Below are 26,522 nucleotides of genomic sequence, written 5' to 3' on the forward strand. Positions count from 1 at the left end.
CAGTTGGCTAAACAATTTTTTGTACACATTTTTCGTCTTCACGGGTTGCCTACGCAGATTGTCTCGGATAGAGGCGTCCAATTCGTGTCTAAATTCTGGAGGGCTCTCTGTAAACAACTCAAGATTAAATTAAATTTTTCTTCTGCATATCATCCCCAGTCCAATGGACAAGTAGAAAGGATTAACCAGATCTTGGGTGATTATTTGCGACATTTTGTTTCCTCCCGCCAGGATGACTGGGCAGATCTCCTCCCATGGGCCGAATTCTCGTATAACTTCAGGGTCTCTGAGTCTTCCTCCAAATCCCCATTTTTCGTGGTGTACGGCCGTCACCCTCTTCCCCCCCTCCCTACTCCCTTGCCCTCTGGTCTGCCCGCTGTGGATGAAATTTCTCGTGACCTTTCCATCATATGGAGAGAGACCCAAAATTCTCTCTTACAGGCTTCATCACGCATGAAGAAGTTCGCGGATAAGAAAAGAAGAGCTCCCCCCGTTTTTTCCCCTGGAGACAAGGTATGGCTCTCCGCTAAATATGTCCGCTTCCGTGTCCCGAGCTACAAGTTGGGACCACGCTATCTTGGTCCTTTCAAAATTTTGTGTCAAATTAATCCTGTCTCTTATAAACTTCTTCTTCCTCCCTCTCTTCGTATCCCTAATGCCTTTCACGTCTCTCTTCTCAAACCACTCATCCTCAACCGTTTTTCTCCCAAATCTGTTCCTCCCACTCCTGTTTCCGGCTCCTCGGACATCTTCTCGGTCAAAGAAATTTTAGCTGCCAAAAAGGTCAGAGGGAAAAATTTTTTTTTAGTGGACTGGGAGGGTTGTGGTCCTGAAGAGAGATCCTGGGAACCTGAGGACAACATCCTAGACAAAAGTCTGCTCCTCAGGTTCTCAGGCTCTAAGAAGAGGGGGAGACCCAAGGGGGGGGGTACTGTTACGCCGAGCGCTCCGGGTCCCCGCTCCTCCCCGGAGCGCTCGCTTCACTCTCCCCGCGGCAGCGCTCCGGTCACGTCCTCTGACCCGGGGCGCTGCGATTCCGCTGCCAGCCGGGATGCGATTCGCGATGCGGGTCCCCGGCTCCCCTACCTGACTCACTCTCCGTCTGTTCTGTCCCGGCGCGCGCGGCCCCGCTCCCTAGGGCGCGCGCGCGCCGGGTCTCTGCGATTTAAAGGGCCACTGCGCCGCTGATTGGCGCAGTGGTTCCAATCAGTGTGTTCACCTGTGCACTTCCCTATATCACCTCACTTCCCCTGCACTCCCTTGCCGGATCTTGTTGCCTTAGTGCCAGTGAAAGCGTTCCTTGTGTGTTCCTTGCCTGTGTTTCCAGACCTTCTGCCGTTGCCCCTGACTACGATCCTTGCTGCCTGCCCCGACCTTCTGCTACGTCCGACCTTGCTTTTGCCTACTCCCTTGTACCGCGCCTATCTTCAGCAGCCAGAGAGGTGAGCCGTTGCTAGTGGATACGACCTGGTCACTACCGCCGCAGCAAGACCATCCCGCTTTGCGGCGGGCTCTGGTGAAAACCAGTAGTGGCTTAGAACCGGTCCACTAGCACGGTCCACGCCAATCCCTCTCTGGCACAGAGGATCCACTACCTGCCAGCCGGCATCGTGACACCCACATAGCGTATACGTTGCATATTTGTTGCTGCATATTTTCTTACCCATTGAAGTCTATGGCCCACATTTATCATGGTCTTTAGACAGTTTTTTGTGTCTAAAAAAGGGGCAAAAAAGGAGCAAGTAGGGTTTATTTTGCGCCTTTTGGTTTACACATTTCTGCTGATTTTGAGTTGCAATCCACTGATTTTGGCAATAAACATGATATGGACGGGTTTCATCAACTGCGCCTTTTTGTGAAAAGGAGCAAAAAAGGCGCAAAGCCACTGAAAAGTCTCTAAAACTACACCAGCCCAGACTTGGTGTAGATTTTTGGTCTATGTGAAGAGTAAAATTTCAGAAAATGTGACCTGCACAAAAGTTATCAAATGCTCTTTGACTATTTAATAAATCTGGTTCTCCTATACATTACCAGCACCACACAAAAAGGTGTACAAAATGCTTCAATTACACCTACAGTGACAAATGTGGGTCAATAGGTAGGAATATCAGCTGTAGAAAAAACACAGCAAAATAAGCAGTGTATATGCTTCGTGGGACCCTACCCCAAAGCAGTATTTGACCAATGTGTTCCCAGAAGTATACAGCTGGTATGTCACCATTGCTCTTGGCATATCACTACTATATGTTTTCTTTTTTGGAACTCATTCATGAGTACTTGAACTTTAAGTAAGTTCAGAAATCAAAGCACAAAAGTGCATCATAGCTTTATACAGCCTTTTTTTATTTTCTTTGGTAACTACCGTATTTTTCGCCGTATAAGACGCACTTTTTCTTTCCCAAAACTGGGGGGGAGTTGGTGCGTCTTATACGGCGAATACACACCTATCGGGTCGGTCCCGGCGGCAGCCATCAACGGCCGGGACCCGCGGCTAATACAGGACATCACCGATTGCGGTGATGCCCTGAATTAACCCTTCAGATGCGGCGATCAAAGCTGACCACCGCGTCTGAAGCAAAAGTGACACTAACCCGGCTGCTCAGTCGGGCTGTTCGGGACCGCCGCGGTAAAATCACGGCATCCCGAACAGCTTACAGGACACCGGGAGGGACCTTACCTGCCTCCTCAGTGTCTGCTCCGTGCCGGGATCCCCTGCATGGCCGGCGCTCTCCTTCTACGTCATCACGTCGTCGCGCACGCCGTCCCATCATCCAATAGGAGCGGTGTGCATAGCGACATCATGATGGCGACGGAGAGCGTGGATCCCGGGGAAGAAGATGTCCGGAGCGTCGGGGACACCCCGGGGACGCGGCGACAGCGATGGAGCAACATCCAGGGCAGCGGTGACGGGTCCGGAACGGCGGGGAAACATGAGTATTACCTCCTATACAAGTGGTCTTCAACCTGCGGACCTCCAGATGTTGCAAAACTACAACTCCCAGCATGCCTGGACAGCCAACGGCTGTCCGGGCATGCTGGGAGTTGTAGTTTTGCAACATCTGGAGGTCCGCAGGTTGAAGATCACTGTTGGGTGCCGAATCTTTTTTTTTTCTAGATTTTGCACCTTTAAAATTGGGTGCGTCTTATATGCCGGTGCGTCCTACAGGGCGAAAAATACGGTATTTGAATCTTTCCCATCACCGCCACTATTCTGATTTCTGGGCAATATTTTCCTTCTGAGATTTTGGCTTTCCCCTTTTTTATGATCACTGGTTTCTAACCTCATCCTGTCCCGCAGAATGCCCCTCCCCCACATGTCTCACTTCCTCTTGTTCATATCTCACGTTGGCATAGCTGAGTCAAAAAGTTTTGTCACATTGTGCGTAAGACAGTGATGTGAGTTTTCAGTGAAATGTATTGCAATATAGATGCCTGGAAGGGGAAGGAAGTCAGGCAGACGCTCTGATGCTGTGACATCACACGCGATATTGGTGGATATAGTGCTGAGATTGGGAGATGATGCTAGGGGGAATATTGCTGCAGATCATCACTTCTTTTAGCATCATGTGTCCATAGAGAATTGATCAGCATCGCTTGGTTATTGATAAAACGTTACCATAGTTCAGCATTACGCTAAAGGAGCCAGCAAAAGCCCTAAGAATTCTGGGTATTCAGATGCAAATATACGCATAGTTGACCAGCTATGCACCCTGATCTGCTGGTTTACTACTAGAAATGCAGAGCCATAAATCCATTTTGTAGCCTGCTACTATCTTCTTAGATCTTATCAGAACTAGATGTAGATTAATGACTTCTGTGGTGCACGGCTTGGGCAATATCCAAAATCTAACTTGAATTTGTGTGCATTTTAGATACGTGAATGAAGAGTGGAAACATCAAGTGAGCTAAAATGCAGCTTTATAAATAGCTGGTAAAGGTTGTCAGCTATATGCCATCACCCACTAAGCTTCAGTTAAAGGGGTACTCCGGTGGAAAACTTTTTATTTATTATTTATAGTGCCAGGAAGTTAAACAGATTTGTAAATGACTTCTATTAAAAAATCTTAATCCTTCCAGTACTTAGCGGCTGTATACTACAGAGGAAATTCTTTTCATTTTGGATTTCTTTTCTGTCATGACCACAGTGATCTCTGCTGGGAAGCACTGCTCTATGCGCGCACCTAAACATAGAACGCTGAGTAGGACCGCCCATGTGACAATACTGAATCTTTCCCCAGAAAAAAAAAATAATAATAATAATATATACATCAGCTGCTCCTACTCTATAACTTGATGCCTGCAGATTTGACTGTATTTTCAACAGGTTCCCATTAAGAGATTCTCTTAAAGTAACAGCACCAACTTTGCCAATGACCTGGGTTTGGTGTTTCAGCTCAGTCATGTAAAAAGGAATGGAGCTAATATGCAATACCAGGCACAGCCTGTGAATTAGAGTGGTGCTGTTTCTGAAATATAGCAGCCATTTTCCTAAAATCACACAACCTTTTACAATAGAGTAATACAGACAGAATGAATACATCACTGATCCACTGATTTAAGGGGGTACTCCACTGGAAAACAGTTTCTTTTAAATCAACTGTTGCCAGAAAGTTAAACAGATTTGTAAATTACCTTTACTAAATCATCCCAATCCTTCCAGTACTTGTCAGCTGCTGTATGCTCCACAGTAGGTTCTTTTCTTTTTGAATTTCCTTTCAGTCTGACCACAGTGCTCTCTGCTGACACCTCTGTCTATGTCAGGAATTGTCCGGAGCAGGATAGGCTTGCTATGGGGATTTGCCCTTACTCTGGACACTTCCTAAAATGGACAGAGGTGTCAGCAGAGAGCAGACAGAAAAGAAATTAAAAAAAGAAAAGAACTTCCTGTGTATTGTACAGCAGCTGATAAGTACTGGAAGGATTGGGATTTTTTAATAGAAGTAATTTACAAATATGTTTAACTTTCTGGCACCAGTTGATTTAAAAGAAAATGTTTTCCAGTGGAGTACCCCTTTAAAGGCAACCACAGCCATTGACCAGTGCCCGGATGCCCTAGGGAACAGATCCCAGCCAAGACAAATCTATTCCTTCTGTCCCTGAAAGAAAAAGAATTCTTGATATTAGCGATTATTTGTGTTGAGGCTGAATGCAGTATTTTAGCTTCCTCTTGGCATCAGCTGGGTACAGCTTGAACCCGTGGTGGCATTGGATAGATGGCTCAGTGGAGATTTAGCCCTGCACATTCCACAGGTGTGTTTGCTGCCTCTATAGCCATCAGTGGCATCGAATTAAAGAGATCCCCCTCCTCTGCTGAAGGGCTGATTGTTTGTTTTGTTGTGTTCAGAAGCTATTAAGAAGGATTAGGCCCTGGACTGTAATGAGATCTGCCCAGGAAATGCTAGGGCTGATAACCAGCTTTTCCAACAGACAGGATTCTTATGGAAATGCAAAAATAAAAAGGCATCAGAAGCTATCTCTGGGCTGGCACTGTTTGCGGGTTTATTGCCATTGTTCTTTTTAATTGCTCCCGAGATTAGACAGTAATTAAGCCAGATTTACTTATCTTCAGAGAAATGAACAGCACTGGCTCAGCAAGTCTATTCTTGTGCTGAGATTTCTTGTAGTGTCTTGGGACAGTGACTATGTATTACAGTAGCAGAGACTAATGCACAAGCTCGCGGTAGAATCGAGGTGATCTGGGATCAGCGCTGCTGTCTCTAAGCAGGGAAGTGACTTGCATCACTATATTCAATGTGCCAGGGAGCAGGAAAATCATTCTTCCATCCGCAGTCTGATAGCACCCCACCCCTACCACTGGGAGAAACATCGTCACTCTACGAATAGCTTCCCAGCCAACACTACGTAGGCTTTCTCCATTACATTTACCCGCAAATCAAAGCTCTGTTGAGTAATACAGTCTACACAATACATAATTGTATCACATTTGTCAATATGTACATTCTTACAGATAACATTTTTAGTGCAAGTAAGGGGCCAGGGGTAGTAGGCCACACACACCACACAGAATACTGTCCCAGCAATGAGCCCTCTTTGAGGTTATGTCTTGCAGTGGTTTATATTCCAATCTTTGCTATGTTGAAAGGGTACTTCACTCCTAGACATCTTATCCCCTATCCAAAGGACAGTGGATAAGAGGGTGCAGCACCCGGCGTTCATTTAGAACGCTAGGTGCGAGGGTCGTGAGGTCACGGCCACACCCCTTGTGACGTCACACCATGCCCCCTCAATGCAAGTCTATGGGAGGGGGCGTGGCGACTGCCACGCCCCCTCCCATAGACTTGCATTGAGGGGGCATGGTGTGACATCACAAGGGACGTGGCCGTGACCTCACGACCCCCGCTGGCTTGCTCCAAGCATTCGGAACAAAATGTTCCGGACACAGGGGTAGTGGAGTACCCCTTTAAGCTGGCCATACACATATAAAAGTCATCCAGAATGGCCAACTATTGTTTTAAATTTATATGTGAACAATTGCTTGCAATGGTCACCAGCAGACCACGGTCTACTGAAAATGTGATCTTATATACTGGATTTCTTTGGCCGTACATGTGTATGACATTATTTGCTGATTATTGACTTTTTGTAAGAATATTGTTACTGATTTAATCTGACATATTAGTGCCCTGATCATTCATTTATTGAACAATCTAATGTATGATTCATGGGCCATATTTTGGCCGATACCAGTCTCGCGTGTATGGCCAGTCCATTAGGTGACATCAACGCACCAGAGGCTACACCGTCACATCACCAGGTTTCCACAGTTTTCTCACACCACACCTGCTTTGACCCACAATGGTCTACAACTTTAGATGACTTTATTAGAACTTAGGAGCCATACGGCATCATCCCTCTTCTGCCACAAAGGAACCAGATGATCCCTCCTCAGAAACCATTGTTTGCATGTTTTTAGCATTTCTAGAAGTATTTGTATTTCTGACTGATGTGACACCTAAAAATCCAGAGTCAGCAAAGCAATACAGAGCCAAGCTGGAGTAAGGCAAGGCAGGCTTTTGTAATGGATCCCTCATTGTCATGGGAAGGGGATTACTGTGAGCACTCAGGGTCCTTTTTTGTGTGATCCCGTTAAACTTTAATGATGTCAAGTGCATGTCGTGTGTGTAAAAAGAGGGTGGTCAGCCAAGAGAATTCTCTAAAGAATTTGCTGAAACTCTCCTTCCTTTATACCTATGGAAAAGGACCAACAGAAGAGGAGGCTTCATGTGGTTCTATTATTTACCAGTGTGAATATTTACTACGGGAAGCTTGTTCTTTTAAGACAGATACTGACGGTTATATAGACTAGTTACTCGAAGGTTGGAATTTTTCCTTATATTGCAGCTGTAATTTATAATATATTTAAAGACACAAAACTAGAATTATATATTATGTCTAAAGACAAACTCAAGATGAACAAATGCCTTGTGGTGGTCGTGTTGTAGTTATTATCCATGTTACAGTGATAACATTAATATCCATAATTTTAGGCTGAAATGTAACATTTATTCAGCTGAAATGTACAGTGGATGTAGCTTTAGAAATACCCCGATAAGTGTAGACTATGTGAGTGTTCTGAGCATTACAATTGTAAAGATCCAGTCCAGATGGTTGCACATGTAGAATTATGGCCTTGTAACCATCTATGGTAAATTATTATAGGTAAGTAGATATCATCGGTGCCAGAATACGTCTGTTAAATGCCCCACTTACATAATGTCCTTAAGTGAAGTTATCTTCCTGATTAGTGTATCTTAGGAGAAGAAGCGGTTAAATCCGTTCCCCATTCCCATTTATAGCCCAGAAAAGTATAAAAGAGCAGTGCACAGATCACTTGGTTTGCTGTAGAATGTACTTTTTATCTATAGGCATATATTTTGAACAGACAATAGACTTTTTCTTCGCACGTTTTTTTTTTGTTTTTTTTTTTATCTTGTGCAGATTTATATTTTTTTTCATGCCATTGTGGTCAGGAGGTAGAAGAATAAAGTCCTTTCCTGTTCTCATCTGAAGAAGATAATCTGCTCGAATTTTGTGGTTTAAAACAGAATAAATACAGAGTGCCTCATAGACCTCTCTGTGGCCAAAGCCCACCACTCCTGGGCTGGGTTTACACATAGTATTTTCGTTAGTATTTTTAGCCAAAACCAAGAGTCGATACAAAACATAGCAAAATGTGCAAATCCTTCCATGATAGTTTTCCTCTGTGTTAGCATCTGGCATCATCTGTCGGGGGAGAGTCAGGAGGCTCCTATATACAATACATAGTCAGCTGTACCTGCAGAAGTTGGGGCGTTCAGACAATTTTTTAATACCATGCACATTAGACAACTGTCAGCCATATTGCCAACCATACACATGCAATTCACCCCAGCCAACAATGCATTTGTTTTCAGTAAGAATCTGGTAAGATACTGCCAGACATATCTGGGGGCTGATTTTCTCCCCCAAGAACCAAATTGGGCAATTGAAATCTAACGGCCTGATCCTTCTCTCCCTTGACATAAGTTGTTGGGGGGGTGCACTGCATACTCATTAGATGGTTGGCCACTCACACCGAAATTGCCAGGTTCTAACGACAATAATCGAATGTGTATAGCCAGCTTTAATGGTGGCCATTTAACTAACCTTTGTTTCTATGAAATGAAATTTCTGTTTCTGTGAAATGGTATTTTTCATATAGTCAAACACTCCATCCTGACAGCATATCAAGGAAGAACACAGCATGCAGTCAGCACACTAAGCCTGTGCTCTTCACATTCCAGGAATAATTCTGTATATTAGATCTACTGATGGATAAATACATAAGAATCCCCTATGCGCTTGTGACAGAGCATGTAATGTACATTTTCCCCAAGTCGCCGGAAAAAAGAGACTTTTGTGTTCAGAATACAGTAGATACTTCTTCAATTGTAGCTGGTTCTTTAAGTCCCATATATTTTTGTAAAATTATTTACAATTTTTCTTCTAATATTATAGCTTTCTTGTGCGTTCTGCTTGTCAGGTATAAAAGAGAGCAAAATTGTAAGAGTTAATCCAGTAAGTTCTCAGTGACCTGAGCTAACCTCACAGTGTCACATCATAGCAGAGCCACGCGTGTTTTATTCAAGGTCACTGCAGATGAATGTAATTACGTTGTTTATACAATGGAGCTTCACATCGCATACGTTATGTAACCCGTCTCCTCCAAACTCGGATTTTCACAGCCTTTATTTTCCTAATTCATTCCCAATGTTTTGTCTGCTTTCTTAACAATGTCATATTTGGTCATCACCAACAATGATCTTGGCTGGTAGAGAAAGATACAAACTGGTATCTGTGCCTTAAATATAAGGTGGCCCATCAGATACGTAATGGGAAATATGGATAGAACTGGGTGGTCTGTAGTAAACCAAAAACATTTTACACTCACCATCAGTCACTCATATCCATCCATGCTCCCTCATGTGGTCAGTAAAACAGAATTACTATAAGGTCTTATCAAGCTTAACACAGTAGAATTCACATTGTTGTGTAGTAAGCATGGGTTGGGTACCATGAATTCTGACCATCATAGTCAAGAACAATCAGCTTCTGTACATAATCAAAGTTCAGGTAGAGATAAAGGGGGGGAATTTATTAAAGGGGTACACTTCCTCTAGACATATTATCCACTATCCAAAGAATGGGGGATAAGATGTCTGATCGCGGGGCCGGCTTCTGGAACCCCCCCACGCACACGCGCGATTGCCGGGCCGGGCTCCTGACATTTATGTTTAGAACGCTGGGTTTGGGCAGCCGTGGTTATGATGTCACGCCATGCCCCCTCCATTCATGTCTATTGGAGGGGGCGTGGTGTGACATCACGGCCGTCATCATGACGTCTTCTCCAATACAGATGAATAGAGGGGGAATGATGTGATGTCACGACAAAGGGCGCCCAAATTCAGCCTTCTGAACATAAATGTTCAAAACGCCAGGGTGCCGGCACAGAGATCATGGGGGTCTCAGCTGTCCGACCCCCCACTATCAGACATTTTATCCCCTAACATTTTCATAGGGGATGAGATGTCTAGGGGTGGAGTGCCCCTTTAAGCATTTTACACATCTATTGGTGTGTTAAAAAGGCATATATTTGGCGCATCAATGGTTTTACACGGAGGACCCAAAATGTCGCAAACCAATACCATCTTTTCGCTTACAAAATAGGCAAAAATGCAACAGACATACAAATCCCACACATGTGCACATGTGACAAATGTATCATACTCCGTGCAACATTTTTCTAAATTTGGCCCATGTACACATAACTTAAGCATTGTAAGTATAGACTTAAAGGTTCCATACTAACACAAGTAATGACAAATTGACCCCCAAACCCACTACTTATATGACAACAATCACCTTAGGTATGCTTTAGGGGTGTGAAGTCAAAAAATATCTAAAAGAAGTGAAATGCAGATATTGCCTGGTGGTATTTTGCCAAAAGCAAGAGTGTTGGCCCTTATGTTATAAAGTTGCAGAAAGTTTTTTGAAGGAATAGCTTATCCCAATATTGTAATAAAATCTAGTAGTAATCTAATCTTTTATGTATCATTATTTTTTGAGAACTTGCTGAACGAATAAATTCTTTTATACTGAGGTGACTGAGGCACGTAATACTATGATTCAATAACTATTCTGGGAATGGCCCCTCTCTGTAAAGAGAGACATAGACATATGGATTGTGCTGACGTTGTGGTTTGGGGTTCATCATTAGTGTTGAGCGGCATAGGCCATATTCGAATTCGCGAATATTCACTGTTTAAGAGATTTTTTGGTTTATTGTACTTAGTTTGGCCTCATCTATATATATTTTTTTTTATCACTGTTACCTGCTATCTGGCAATAGAATTCCTTTTCCTTCACAAGAATCGGTGTCTGATGAAAGTTAACTCTTACTAAAATAAATCAGTCATTGTTGAAGAGTTTTTGGTTTATTGTAAATACTATATTCTCATGTATAGTTTTGCTGTCTGTCATACCTGCTATGTGGCATTATTTCTAGACTTCCTTCCTTTACAAGAAATAGTGTTTAATAAAAGTTAACATTTACGACCTACCATCCCAAGTACTAACGTTTTGAGTAATTGAAGTGAACTAGACTTGTGCCACGACTATGCATTTATCTCATCATCTCTGTAGTGATTTATTATCTATTCTAATGTATGGAACATCTGAGTCAAATTCATACTAGCTGTCACTGAGAACAAACTTTTGAGGTATGTGCCCCCTCGGGCACTTTTGATCTATGAAGAGCTATTACAACACCTGTTCATTATGATCATTGCAAATAGTATCTGCTTTATCTCCCATCAATACAAAGTACAGAGATTTTTTTTGTTTAAGATACATACGAGATAAATAGATTCCATCAGGTCACCTTAGAATGTATTCTTAGTCTCAATTACTTATGGCTATTTTGGCCCTTAACCAGCATGAATACCCCATGTATGGGGAATCTTCTTTGAATCAAGTCAGCTCAGTTTCAGGTATCACTTTCTGACAATCTTTTATATTGAGGACTCACCTTCCCCCACTGGCTCTGACATGCCATTACTATGCAGAACTTCACAGATTGAGTGCACAATAGCCAGAAAGCGGAGTCATTTTCACCTCTTTAAGATAAGACAATGGCTCATGTTTTAAATCAACAACCCTTCCCCCCACCACAAACACCTCTGTCTTACTGCATTTGAATCCCCCAGCAGGCAAAGGGCCCCCCACCATTCTTCACTCCTTTATATCCATACAAAGGGATGTAGACAGAGAATTGATGATAAGGATCTTCATTTAGTGCTCTTATTTATTTGGAGAAATTGGCAATGCTAAGATGAGCCATGGAAGAGATAAGGGTTCTCCTGTTTCCATCACGTTCAGGTGTGGAATTTGTAGGCTGTGACTGAGTTGCTCTCTAGAGGGGATGTGTCGTCAGAAAATAACCTACTGTTTATATGTAACATTCTATGTTACATATATTTGAAGACATTTTAATGATATTCTAATTTTCCATTTTACTATCTATATTTTAAAATAATTCTGAAATCTTACAGTTTTCATTTTTGCCACTAGGCTAATAATAAGCTGACGCTTCCTGATCTGTAGAGAAAACTGTTTTGAGGTCTCCTCACTATCATCACAGACAAGGTTACAGTGAAAAGTGACACAGGTTATAGTCACAACCCTCCTCCTCCCCCTTCCAGCACAGGGACCTCTGCACAGGTCACCGAGCATGCCTAAAAAACTCTCCCGTAGAGATCAATGGACTAGTTCCAGACTTTCTGGGGAGATTTATCAAAACCTGTCTAGAGGCAAAGTTGCTGAGTTGCCCATAGCAACCAATCAGATCACTTCTTTCATTTTTGAAAAGGCCTCTGTAAAATGAAAGAAGCTATCTGATTGGTTGCTATGGGCAACTCAGCAACTTTTCCTTTGGACAGGTTTTGATAAATCTCCCCCTTTGTGTCTATGTCCATGGGGCATAGACATCAGCCTCAGAAGGGTATTTTGCCTTTCTCTGGATCAACACAGTAGAGACACAGTAGTAATATAGGCTGAACGTAATGGACTGTCTTTTTTCAACCTAATGAACTATGCAACTATACAACAACATTAATAAGAATTTACATCTTTAGATTATTTAAACAGCGTGTTTCTTGCTACCTTTATATCTACACATGAGAAAAATAAGTGACACATTTTATTACTAGTGCAGTATTGCATTAAATTAAAGGGGTACTCTGCTGCTCAGCATCTGGAACAAACTATTCCGAACATTGGAGCTGACGCCAGGACCTCAGGACGTCATAGCCCCGCCCCCTCATGACATCACACCCCACCCCCTCAATGCAAGTCTATGGGAGGGGCGTGATGGCTGTCACGGCCCCCTCCTCTAGACTTGCATTGAGGGGGCGGGGCGTGACATGAGGGGGCTATGACATCACGAGCTCCCGGCACCGGCTCCAGCGTTATATATTTATTTATTTATATTTATGTTATTATAATTTCTGTCTTTTATTTTCATTTTGCGCCCATTCAGTAAGAGAAGGCCCTGTTCATATCTGCATATTGTTTTCCCATACAAATGGAAGCACAGTGCTGGATCTGGGGAACGACTGATAGTCCCCAGATCCCACTGCGGTGTCCATCGTTTTGATGTAAGTAATGGTATCTGAAATGGGACTGCTGGCCGAGGCTCCGATGCAGATGCAAACAAGGATTAATCTCCGTTTTCACAGATTTGGTCCAAACCACCCAGGCTAAGTAACCTGTTCATCAGCAGAGCCAGTGATCTATTTCAAAGGATACTACATTATCTCTTAACAGGAATGAGTTAATAGCATATACCTGAGGGACCGGTTATGTCAGTTCTCGATTTGGCAGGATCTGGAGAGGGGTGTTTGCATTGGGGGGGTAGAACCCTCCCCAGGTGTTGAAAAGCTTTTCAGTTTAGCCCTGCTCGAGCATTTCAGCTATTGTGACAGAGAGGAGCAATCATAGCTATAACATTCCTAAAATACACACCCAGCTCACACAAGTAAGCACACACTCATACAGGAAAGTACATGAACACGCACATCTCTGCTCCACCGCTTCATGCACCCGGGCAGGAAAACATACATGGACATGTTTAAAATATATAAAGTGTGTACGTTTCATAGGCAGAGGCCCTAATATGGGATACATAAGCATCTTAGAGAATTATCTGCCATTTTATCACAACAGGTTTACAGGGAGTGCCCGTTATTTAACAATAGCTAGTTTCAACAAGTAAAGTGTACACTGTCTGAGAATGGGAGACTGGTGAGATTTCAGAGTCTGCCCTGTGGGATATGTCTCTGCGGTGATGATATGGGAACACTGTAGTTTATTTAAACTCAAGCATCCATACAATGAAACAAACAAGTGAGTGATCCAGCTCACGTTCCCTGATGTATGGTGCTCGGACCGGTGCCCGGCAAGGCATCCAATATTGAAGAAAGAATGTACGGAGGGTCCAGCACTTCGTTGCAAGCAGCTTTATTGAAGATACATCACACCATAAAAACGACAGTCAGTCAGACATGTTTCGAGCGCAAGCGCTCTTCCTCGGTGACCTCGGTCACCGAGGAAGAGCGCTTGCGCTCGAAACATGTCTGACTGACTGTCGTTTTTATGGTGTGATGTATCTTCAATAAAGCTGCTTGCATCGAAGTGCTGGACCCTCCGTACATTCTTTCTTCATCCATACAATGAACCCTTGAATGTCTGTGCATGCAGAGGGCCCATAGACTAGGATGAATCAATTTGCAGTGGAAATGGTATAAACTGCGCCAGATTTCCCTCCCGTATTACAAATTATGGCTAATGTACACCAAAAACTTTGAGCATTTTGTGACTTCTCTTGAGTCTTAAGCCCATCCCTTTTGCAAGCTATTGTCTAGATAGCCCGTTGCTCTTGCAAGCACATGGATTTACTATAAACCTTTATTACTCTTTTGAATGAATAAGTGAATGAAGGACTGAGTCAGTCAGCCCTGCTCGCCTTCATTGACAAGTGTTTAGATCTGTTTGGTTAGCATTTCCTCCACACTAAATCCAATCTAAGTGGATTTTGATTCATTTCACATAATCCTTCTGGAGCCGACAAATGGTGCAGCTGTCTGTCAACTGGGCTTAAAGCAAATTCAATGACAGAGAAGATCTAAAAGGATGGACAACTTAATCTGGCCCTACACATACGTTTGGCCAACAGCTACCTTTCCCTGATTTAGTATTGGCATAAGTGGCTACCAGGCACATCTGCTGTCGCTTATCACCTGGGGAAACAAAGTATTGGACAAGTTAAAATCCATCCAGTTTAGTAGATCTGTAAATCATGTAATCATAATAATGGCATTGGTTGATTTCATTGGTTCCCAATAACCATAGGATACACAATTACTAGGATACAATAAGGTTTATACTTGATTTCAATGTTACTGTGAAGAATTGTTCTTATCATTTAGCTATTGATGTTTATAGGCCATCAATAATTTTACCCCAGAAAACCCCTTAAGGGAGCAAATTACTAACACACTTCAGGCCCATCCCGTGCTCTGATATTTCTATTAACTTCATAAATACAGGCCCAGAGAATAATGCTAAAGTCTTTACTAATCAGACATAAATGCTTTTCACATAAAGACTAAACTGGACAGTCATGAGTTTTTTCCTATGTGCACAATAAACCAGTATACATGGCCACCAAAGTGTTGTTCTTGGCCTCTGTTTGTCTATACTCTATAGAGCTCTATGACTGCTGCCAGCCTCTGGCTCCTGATAATGTTTGTTTGGCGGTTACTTCTTTGCGGAGGATGAGTGTTTGCAAAGCAACGGATTGTATTCAATAAACATATGTACTTGGTTCTTTTGTTTAATTTTTTTTTAAATATACAAAGAAGACAATGTATTGTGTACAGGAGTAATAAGAGCCAGAAGAGGAGCAGGCCGTACCAGGATATACTAAATAAGCAATTATAAAGTCTTAGGGACTATCGATTAAAGGGGTTATCCACCATAAGGTGATTTTAGTACGTACCTGGCAGACAGTAATGGACATGCTTAGGAAAGATCTGCGCTTGTCTTGGGGCTAAATGGCTATGCTGTGAGATTACCATAACACTGTGGCTAGCTTTTTGTGAACTTGTATTTCCTGTTTGACTTTTCTTTTTTTGACTACAAATCCCACTATTCCATTTTCCTCCCTCCCACACATCAGCCACCCCACCCATTGAGCGGAATCCATCAAAAGACCTGTGTTTTTTAATCAGGGTGCCTACAGCTGTTGCATTAGTTGCCGATTGATCTCTCTCCCACCAAGCGATCCCTCCACCCATTGAAGCAGACAGGCTCCCTATCATCAGCTGACTAGTGAGTCAGGTCTCGGCCACATTGCAACCTGGTGAAAATCTGAGACAACTGTCATTTTGTATGTTGTTAAAAATAAATATTGGGGTGAAAATCCCATAAAATTTGTGAGGAAACCGTCACACACAGGTACAGACACTATATTATGAACTACACTAACTTTACAGCCCCTGTAGCATAGTCAAATAAAATAAGCACCAACCATATTCTGCAGTGCTATATACAGATTGAAATCACTTGCATTGGTCCTTGACCCCATTGGTTATACACATATAAAAAGTCCTGTCAAAAAAACAGACAATTTCAACCAAAACAATTTATTCTACCGGTGAAATTTGGCAACCAACCATGGCTTTAGCTGACCAACTGCAGACCGTCATCATCTGAAATGAATTTGACCATGTTTACATTTTTCAACACATAATCGCTGCTCAACAAATGACTTTTCCATGAAAAAATAGTCACTGATAAAAATGTTTCATCCTGTAGGCAATGTCATTGATCATGTAAAGACAATTTAACTAAAATTTTTATGATAAAACACTCGTTCTTTCAATGACTTTTGTATAATGGGTTTGGACAATTTTTAATTGTGACATATCCAACATTTTTCCCACTAACATCTGCGGTCAGGGGGCAGTTGAGAGGTGGCTTCTATTTTCTGATTGTAATTTTTTTTAATTACATTTTCTGTACATTATTAAGTGGGCAATCATCTTGCCTGAGATGTTTTTGAACAGCATTTGGAGTAATGCTTTACTGCAAGCCCCATGGACATAGGACACAAGGACAGAACCTATCCCATTGTCATAAATCGGAAACAGTATTCTCTGTGAGCTTTGCAAAGGTCATTTCACAGGGAGGGGGACCCTGAGCTTCCAACTTAGCTAACTTAGCTAAATTGTGTCTTAACCATACAATAGTGTCACTTTTCCCTAAAATGCTGTACAGATAACTTTCCAGCAGCCTCCTCCTTATCATCACATATAGAACAGGAAGTTTCAGCTGAGTTTAAAATAAAAATAGTAAAATAGAAAATTAGAAAATATAAACACCACCATAAATTGGTCCACAAAGAGACTTCAAGATCCTATATGTAAATTACAGATTTTTTTATTTTTTTATTTAAGAGAAATGTGCAACATTAGGTAATAAAACCTATGAAACATTCTATTGGGTATACCGTATGTGCTATTTTACATGGTACACTGTATGCCTATTTTGATCTTGAAGCGTTGACCCTATCATTATGGTACAAGTGATTTACAGCTGATTCCTTGCTATGGTCTGAGAGTTGCTATGACCTCTCCACAATTCTGGTGGTGTCCTCTATGGGAGGAGAGGAATCCATGGGCTAATTGCATTATGGCACCTGTAAAATGCCGTATGTTCAGAAATGCCCGGTCATAAATTGCAATTTTGCCCTCGGCTTTTTTTCAACGCAGCTTGTCGGTGTAGCAGTGATGGTTTTCAGGTTGTGTATTCTCTTTCATGGATTCCTCATCGGGCTTTTGTTAACTTTTCAACATGATAAGCTTTTCATGTCTCATCCAATCTATTTATACATTCTTCCAAGTGGACACTTTGTGTGCTCTGTCCTCCCACACATCAGATAGCTCCGTAATGAACACCTTCCTTTAACCTCACCACTCCGTCTCTGTCATCCATTTCTGTTGAATGAGAAGCATCAAAAAAGACAATGCTAGAATGTGATGGATGTTCCTTGCAAACTAGATGAGGATTAGCTGCTAATTGTCAAAGGAAATGTAATTACAGTGATTCCTTCATAGATCACCCTATGGCTGAATAATGGACAACCACAATACCTGCACTTTATTGTGTGATACTTGACATCAGATAGCAACCAATGAGCTTCATGCTTCTAAATGTGCTAGGCTACATCCGGTGCTTGACCCACAAAATATGTTATAGATCCCCTGCCCTCCTCATGGAGAGAAAGAGAATAGCTAATAAAATGGTACTAATAACAATGTAAAAGTGATGATATTGTGCTGGAACACTGTGCCTGAATAGCAGTACCTTAAAGGGGCTATCCAGGAAAAACTTTTTTTTTAATATATTAACTGGCTCCAGAAAGTTAAACAGATTTGTAAATTACTTCTATAAAAAAAATCTTAATCCTTTCAGTACTTATGAGCTGCTGAAGTTGAGTTGTTCTTTTCTATCTAAGTGCTCTCTGATGTCACGTGTCTCGGGAACTGTCCAGAGAAGAAGCAAATCCCCATAGCAAACCTCTTCTACTCTGTGCAGTTCCCGAGACAAGCAGATATGTCAGCAGAGAGCACTGTTTCCAGACAGTAAACAACAACTCAACTTCAGCAGCTGATAATTATTGAAAGGATTAAGATTTTTTTTTATAGAAGTCATTTACAAATCTGTTTAACTTTCTGGAGCCAGTTGATCTAAGAAAAATTTTTTTTTTTCCTGCAATACCCCTTTAAAGCTCAATGCAGGGAATAATTAGTACCGCCACCCAATACCCAAACAGTAGTGCCATCTAGTAACCAAATGATGGTCAAAGAACCAAAAGAAAATAAGCATACAATGCCAACTTTAACAGCATGTGTATTTTCTTTAAAAAATACATTTTTATGATTGTTACTGAGTTACTGCTAGTTTGTTTTAGCGTAATAACTGCTTCTTAAAAGGGTACACTGCTGCTCAGCATTTGGAACAAAATGTTCCGAACGCTTAGAGCCAGCGCCGGGGGCTTGTGGCGTCATAGCACCGCCCCCTCATGATGTCATGCCCTGCGCCCTCAATGCAAGTCTATGGAAGGGGGCATGATGGCCGTCACGCCCCCTCCCATAGACTTGCATTGAGGGGGCAGAGCATGTCGTCATGAGGGGCGGGGCTATGATGTCACGAGCTCCCGGCGCCGGCTCTAAGCATTCTGAACATTTTATTCTAAACGCTGAGCAGCGGAGTACCCCTTTAAAGGGGTTCTTCCGTGGAAAACTTAAAAAAAAAAAATCAACTGGCTCCAGAAAGCTAAACAGATTTGTAAATGACTTCTATTAAAAAATCTTAATCCTTCCAGTACTTTTTAGGGGCTATATACTAGAGAGGAAATACTTATCTTTTTAGATTTCTCTGATGTCATGAGCACAGTGCTCTCTGCTGACCTCTGCTGTCCATTTTAGGAGAAAATCTCCATAGCAAACATATGCTGCTCTGGACAGTTCCTAAAATGGACAGCAGAGGTCAGCAGAGAGCACTGTGGTCATGACATCAGAGAAATCCAAAAAGAAAAGCATTTCCTCTGTAGTATACAGCCCCTAAAAAATACTGGAAGGATTAAGATTTTTTAATAGAAGTAATTTACAAATCTATTTAACTTTCTGGCACCAGTTGATTTAAAAAAAAAAAAAAAGGTTTTCCACGGGAGTACCCCTTTAAGGCTGCAGTTATCCAGGTATCATCCAGTCAGCATTATTGGTATTACACTATCTTCAGTTATTAGGTATCACAGTGATTATACAAGTGCCTTTTTTTAAATTTTGCTCTGGACTGTTGTATGTTATCCTAGCAGTTTTCCCCCCAGTTACATTGAAAGGCATTGGAAGAGATTATGTATGGAAAGAGCTATATAGCCCACATTGTGATCATGTAGATAAAAGGAGATCCAAGAAAAGGGAGATGAATTGCGCTGCCACAAGAACTATATATGGGTAAATTTATTGCACACAAAGGATCCACGCAACGCGTTTCAAAGCCGTTCGGCTTTGAAACGCGTTGCGTGGATCCTTTGTGTGCAATTCATTTACCCATATATACTTCTTGTGGCAGCGCAATTCATCTCCCTTTTCTTGGATCTCCGTTTATCTACATTTGCGCCTGGAAGCTGGGAGCCGCAGCAGCCGCGATTACAGGATTTCTGATCAAGCGCATTGAGTGTTGTGCCTCCATTCGCACAACTTGCATAGGTGAGTGCGTTTTGATTGGGCTCTTCACTATCTCATCCATCAGGTTCCATCCAGGGGCGCGCACCCTGTTCTCTTTTGTACATTGTGATCATAGAATAGAATGTATGTTTTTTTTTTTAAAGGATTTTACAAGTAAAAAAGAGTGATGGTAACAAAAGCTGGTGAAAATCTAAGCAACGTGTATATGCACTGTAGCAGATCTTACACTGTTTTATCTATAAAGGTGGTGATCTGGGATTCTTCTTTGCCTGTTGCTCTCCAGGGACACAAGTTGCAAGGCTCTAGTCCCTTAACCTGGCAATGCTGGAATGTGCTACTCAGGGCATTGTAACAGGAAATTCTATGTGTGTTGAAAGCTCGGATAAAAAGCATCTGCAGAGCTGCCCCGAGGGATGTTCTCGGCCTAAGGGGGCTGCGGAGGCTGGGTTACATTAGGGTTAAGGCTGCCTTCTTTCCCCCTCTCCTGGTTATTTTGGGCTGTGCTAAATTAGTAGCACATGTCTTTGTGATATTCACATTGCAACTTCCTTTAGTCAAATACCCTGCCTAATAACAGGAGAAGAAATAATGAAATCCCTCTGTATTAAAAGGTCTCCGACTAGGATATTCTCATCCATCTGTCTAAGTTCATCACCACTTCCTATCTTGAAGTACAGCTTCTGGTGACCATTACCTGCGCCCTGCACTCTTAGGGGAGGTCACAGCTCTGTAGCCTGAACCTGGATTCACAACGAATTAGTCAATCAATCTGCCGTGAATCACGAACAAAGCCGAGACTATGTAGCGTTAAAGATTTTGTTGGCTGGACAATATTTATGAGTCTGTAGCCTCAGTTTACTCTTGGCTTCTATAGGAATATATACATACAACTGAAATAAATGAATGTGCTTTGATCTCAGGGATCATGGCTGCATTGTTGGTGCATACTTGTAAGACATTCTTTATTGAAAATGCTGATGAATGCCATGTATCAACACAATGCATGTTTATTTGTGGCATATGACGTTTTGGCCTCAACTTGTCAAAGTGATGCACTGAGAAAAAGAAAAGGTTCAAGGTTTAAAGTCACAGGTATTAATATCAAGTGAAATGCACTGTATTACCAGTCATCACCCGAAATATGGCCCAAGTGAAGAAACATCATTCGTTGTGTGTTCCAAGTGTAAATTTTAGCTTCCTAATCACTTTGTTTTTCTTCTTATTTGTACACAGCTGTAGAAACACAAAGTACCAGCTCAGAAGAGATGGTGCCAAGTTCTCCTTCACCTCCCCCACCTCCACGTGTTTACAAGCCTTGCTTCGTGTGCAATGATAAGTCTTCTGGATATCACTACGGGGTCAGCTCCTGCGAAGGGTGCAAGGTGAGAGACCATAGTCAATGCTGTGCAATGCTCTTGACTCTTCACCAAGTATGGATGTAACGTTCACTTCCATTGGAAGTTTCATTCATCATGATCAACTTAGCCATTTTATAGCTTTCATAAGACTTCAATGATAATACATTTGTTAAACTCTTGCTTTTTACATGGTGGATACAGCCATTATCTATTCATAGATACATGCTGAATAAATGCCTGCTATGTTGGACATCATTTTGTAGAGATATTCTCTTCTAGATCTGCGTTAAAGGAGTACTCCGGCGCGCACTTTTTTCCTTTTATCCCGTCCGGGCTGCAAAATAAAAGAAAACACACTTTCTCTTACCTGCCAACGAGCCCCCGGAGCTTCGGTACACTCCGGTACACTCCGGGCTGTATTCTTCTTACTTCTTACTTCCTGTTCCGGCACGTCACACGGAGCTTCAGCCTATCACCGGCCGCAGAAATGTCCCGCCTCGGCCGGTGATAGGCTGAAGCTCCATGTGACGTGTCGGGCTAACAGGAAGTAAGAAGAATACTGCCCGGGGAACCGAACACCTGTACCGGAGTGTACTGGAGCTCCAGGGGCGCTCGTTGGCAGGTAAGAGAAAGTGTGTTTTCTTTTATAAAAGGAAAAAAGTGCACGCCAGAGTACTCCTTTAAGTAAACCACACCTATATAATACCTTGCTGTATAGAGGCTCCTTAGTATGGATCTGTAGGGACTTCATGTACTAACATATAATTGCCATATGCATGATGCTTAAAGTGTAACTCCAATGTTAAACATGCTTGTTCTTCAAAGTTCTGTGTGGAAAGACAATGCGCATGTTGGGCGCTCGGGCTACTAGGCAACCATACGATGCCCAGCAAGTTCCATACACAAACTCTTTTCTACTTAATAGGACTCATGCACTGAACTCGCTGGTGTCGTATGGTTGCCTCGGTAACCAAGCCTCCCAGTGTTGGCTGTATCTCTTCAGGCCAAACTTGCATAATGGATGGGAGAGCAACGCTAGTGTTACGCTTAAAAGATAAAAGCATAATTACAGAGATAGACAATTATACACAAACATGAGTCAAACATAGAGATTCCATGTGAAGCACCTGGTTAGAAATCAAGTAATGGCCCCGTATTGCTAGACAGGGACCCTATCTACTATGTTATGTAAAAAATAGACTTCATCTCATCTGATGTGAACAGACGGATATATATTAATAGTCTTTAGTATCCCCATCAATATAAGAATCTGAGGACCAAATCAGAACATAGTGGTAATACACTGTCAGGGGATGACTCCAGCTATATATAAAATGAACAGTCTAGACCAGTCCAAGACCATTGATTCCATTTGGGCCATTCATTTGCAAAAACAGTGGGCTGAAGAAGTTTGTTTGGCTAACAACTATTTCCATTAATTCCTCTACAAATATGCATGCAAAACCATGCCAAGCAAATATGTTTGTTTTATCGGGAAGCCACTGGCAGACCTCTCAGGTAGCGGCTTATGTCCCATGATAACAAAGGATTGGGCATGTTGAAATCCATTATGCCTGACCCTTCTTGCCCAAATATCTGACATTAGGGTTGAGTTGGGCAGCCCCCATTTATATTGGATCGTTATCTGATCCCACTAAATTTAGTTTGACCTAATATTTGTAGGCATGAATCTGATGATGACTGTGTCTGCAATGTAAAAATGGCATGTGGTTCTAGATATTTTTGCAGTCATTCCTGATACTTTTATCTGACTAACTCTATTTCACCCCTCTTTTCCTCTGTCATTGTCTCAATATCGCCATCTGTTTGAGGTTTACTTTCCCCTGACTCATTTGTCTCCCTCTCCCCATGCCATCACGCATTCATCATCTGTGTCTATTTAGAATAATCAATGATTTCAGCTTAGTATTTGCTCCATTCCCTGCACCACAGAGGGTGGTACATGTTCAAACAGTTCTGCTGGAAAGGGCTGCTTCATATTTAGAAAGGAAACATTCCACTATTTTTTCAGAACATTTTTTTCTTGTGATCAATAGCGAGCAATGTCCCGCTTTGTTTTCATAGTTTCTTACCTCCTCCGCTATGATCTTGTAGTTCATTCTTTTGTAATTTTGTGTCAAACATGCACAGTGTCTTATTCCTCAGGTCACTATCTCTACCATTGTGTCCTCGTAGCTAACTGTTTTTGTCTCCCACATACTTGTTCTTATATAAATCACTCGTGTATCATTATTGGCCTTGTCTTCATTCCTTTTGTCTTACGCTCACCCCATCCATTCACCTCACACCCTTCCCTCTGTCTGGCAGGGTTTCTTCCGTCGCAGCATACAAAAGAATATGGTGTACACTTGTCATCGTGATAAGAACTGCCAGATCAATAAGGTGACACGAAATCGCTGCCAATTTTGCCGACTACAGAAATGCTTTCAGGTCGGGATGTCAAAAGAAGGTGAGTTATTGTAAAGCATTCAATAGTATGCAGGGTGGAAAAAGAAAATACATAATATGAGAAGAGGGGTCAGGGCTTTCACACCAGGGTCTGACATGGTTAAAGCGATGTATTCTGCATTCCTTGTAATCCCAGCACCTCGTGTTGTCCCTTGGGTGCTCATCTAAATAGATTCTTTACACAGACAGGCTCCTCGATTCTGAATTCCTAAAGAGTAAACATATACTTAAGTAACCAGCGAGCCCTACTCCCATCATCAAAGCAAGAAGGCCTTTATTCCGTAATTCCATGAGGGGAAGATTAAAAGAAAACGGCACAATTTTAACCTACTAAGAAGGGCCTATTTATTGATATATACATAATATGAAGTCTACTTGATTGTATAGGTCATGACAACGTCTCAGATCATCCCCAGATTCTTTCCTTTAAATTGACATTTTTAAACAATCTTTCTTATATGAGACATGACATCAGCATATTTGGTATTATTGTTACATATCACATCAGTCATTTCATTGTATTTTTTATTTTCAGTGATTATTTTGAGGTTTGATTATGTTTACATTCTTTATTTTGGATGTGTTCTAAATGGTCCATAGACAGACGAATTAAGGGTGTAAGATATACTTGCTTGTTAGGGCGCCAGTTATATAAAATAACTGAGAACAATGGTAGATATCGCTCTACGTACCCAATAAAAGAGGTGTGCTACTGCTACATTTAGTGCCAAAATTGTGTAGAAACAATACAACTTTTCCATTTCATTTCCCAACAGGAATCAATATCCTAGGCCAATCATTCTCAGCTCTATTCTCCTTTGTCTGCTATGGGTTGATTCTGTAATCCTGCGTGTCCATTTTTACATACAGAGGCACTCATGAAGACAACTCCTGTTCATACACCATAATAGGGCATTTGGATGTTATAGAGTGGGATCCCTGCCTGCTTGACTTGACCATACAAAAAACACTCTGGTGGACCCAGCCTAGCCATGCTTTTCATAATGCTCCATTTCTTTCACTTAAAGGGGTACTCCGGCGCTAAGAAATCTTATCCCCTATCCAAAGGATAGGGGATAAAATGCCTGATTGCGGGAGTCCACCTTTATCTTTCAGGCAGCACCCCTTTACCATCAGCCCCTGGAGCATGTTCGCTCCGGGTCTGATAACTGCCAATCACGGGCCTTAGTATTGTGACGTCACGGCTCCTCCCCCATGTGATGTCACGCTCCGCCCCCTCAATGCAAGCCTATGGGAGGGGGCGTGACAGCTGTTACGCCCCCTCCCATAGGCTTGCATTGAGGTTGCGGAGAGTGATGTCACACGGGGGTCCCCAGCAGGCATCTTATCCCCTATCCTTTTTTAATAGGGGATAAGATGTCTTAGTGCCGGAGTACCCCTTTAAGACCCCCTTTATAAATATCCAATAGAATATACATGTGGCAGTAACTGAGGCATTTACATTTAGTCACCTGTATAATCTTAAAGGAAAACTGTCAGCTTGCTCCCCCTGCACTAACCAGCGGTAATGGCTGATCAATTTGGGGGGGGGGGGGGGGGGGCGCTGATGAGTTTGATGCTTACTGTGCCCGGATCCGCCGGGCCGTTCGGACGATATCTTAGTTTTTACCTATATGCTAATGAAGTGCTAACTGGCACTCTGACGTCACCACTGCTGGCTGCAGCACCGCTCAGCTCTTCAATATTCCTCCCCAATATTCCTATTGATGAGCTGGGTGGCGCTGCGGCCGGCGGCGGTGACGTCAGACCGGAGTACCCCTTTAAGACCCCCTTTATAAATATCCAATAGAATATACGTGTGGCAGTAACTGAGGCATTTACATTTAGTCACCTGTATAATCTTAAAGGAAAACTGTCAGCTTGCTCCCCCTGCACTAACCAGCGGTAATGGCTAATCAATTTGGGGGGGGGGGGCGCTGATGAGTTTGATGCTTACTGTGCCCGGATCCGCCGGGCCGTTCGGACGATATCTTAGTTTTTACCTATATGCTAATGAAGTGCTAACTGGCACTCTGACGTCACCACTGCTGGCTGCAGCACCGCTCAGCTCTTCAATATTCCTCCCCAATATTCCTATTGATGAGCTGGGTGGCGCTGCGGCCGGCGGCGGTGACGTCAGAGTGCCAGTTAATGCCGCTTGTGCCAGTTTGCACCTAATTAGCATATGGGGAAAAACAAACGGGCATAGTAAGCATCAAACTGATCAGCGTCCCCTGCACTATCAGCCAGTACAGCTTGTCATTGCAGGGGGGAGCAAGCTGACAGTTTTCCATTAAAGAACTCCTTAAAGGGGTACTCCGCTGCTCAGCGTTTGGAACAAACTGTTCCGAATGCTGGAGCTGGGAGCTCATGACGTCATAGCCCTGCCCCCTCATGACGTCACGGACCGCCCCTCAATGCAAGTCTTTGGCCATAGACTTGCATTGAGGGGGCGGGGCGTGATGTCATGAGGGGGGTGGGGCTATGACGTCACGAGCTCCCGGCTCCAGCATTCGGAACCGTTTGTTCCAAACGCTGAGCAGCGGAGTACCCCTTTAATTCCCACCATATGCACAGTTCTAAGTTCTAAAAACACATCTTTTAGGCGAATCTATCACATTTCATGAATTAATTCCTGTACTTATATGGATGTTGAGGATGGCTGACTATTTTCGCTGTGTGCAACATGAAGAATTTTACGTTTCCTACAGTGTGATGTTTTTTTTGTCTCTCCCTTCCCCTTCTTAGTTCTCTTCTTCTTGGTGTTGGATTATTGTATTGGATCCTTATTGACACTCTATCTATCTTGTATCCCCCAAGCACCTGTCACTTAAGGGGAGCATTC

The 26,522-nt window shown here is 42.6% G+C and overlaps 1 protein-coding gene across 4 annotated transcripts in view; it reads left to right on the forward strand.

Moving 5' to 3' along the window:
- RARG (retinoic acid receptor gamma) overlaps positions 1 to 26,522 on the forward strand; it is a 214,429-nt gene that overhangs the window by 172,448 nt on the left and 15,459 nt on the right. For 2 of the 4 annotated variants that reach the window (XM_056555295.1, XM_056555296.1), the window contains 2 exons: positions 21,084 to 21,232; positions 23,537 to 23,678. In XM_056555295.1, coding sequence (XP_056411270.1) covers positions 21,084 to 21,232; positions 23,537 to 23,678 — 291 coding nt within the window. Of the gene's footprint in view, positions 1 to 21,083; positions 21,233 to 21,810; positions 21,831 to 23,112; positions 23,679 to 26,522 lie in introns of those variants that run through there. The other 2 variants (XM_056555297.1, XM_056555298.1) reach the window with 2 other exon arrangements.

Source organism: Hyla sarda, chromosome 2, assembly GCF_029499605.1.
Source record: "Hyla sarda isolate aHylSar1 chromosome 2, aHylSar1.hap1, whole genome shotgun sequence".
Lineage (NCBI taxonomy): Eukaryota > Metazoa > Chordata > Amphibia > Anura > Hylidae > Hyla > Hyla sarda.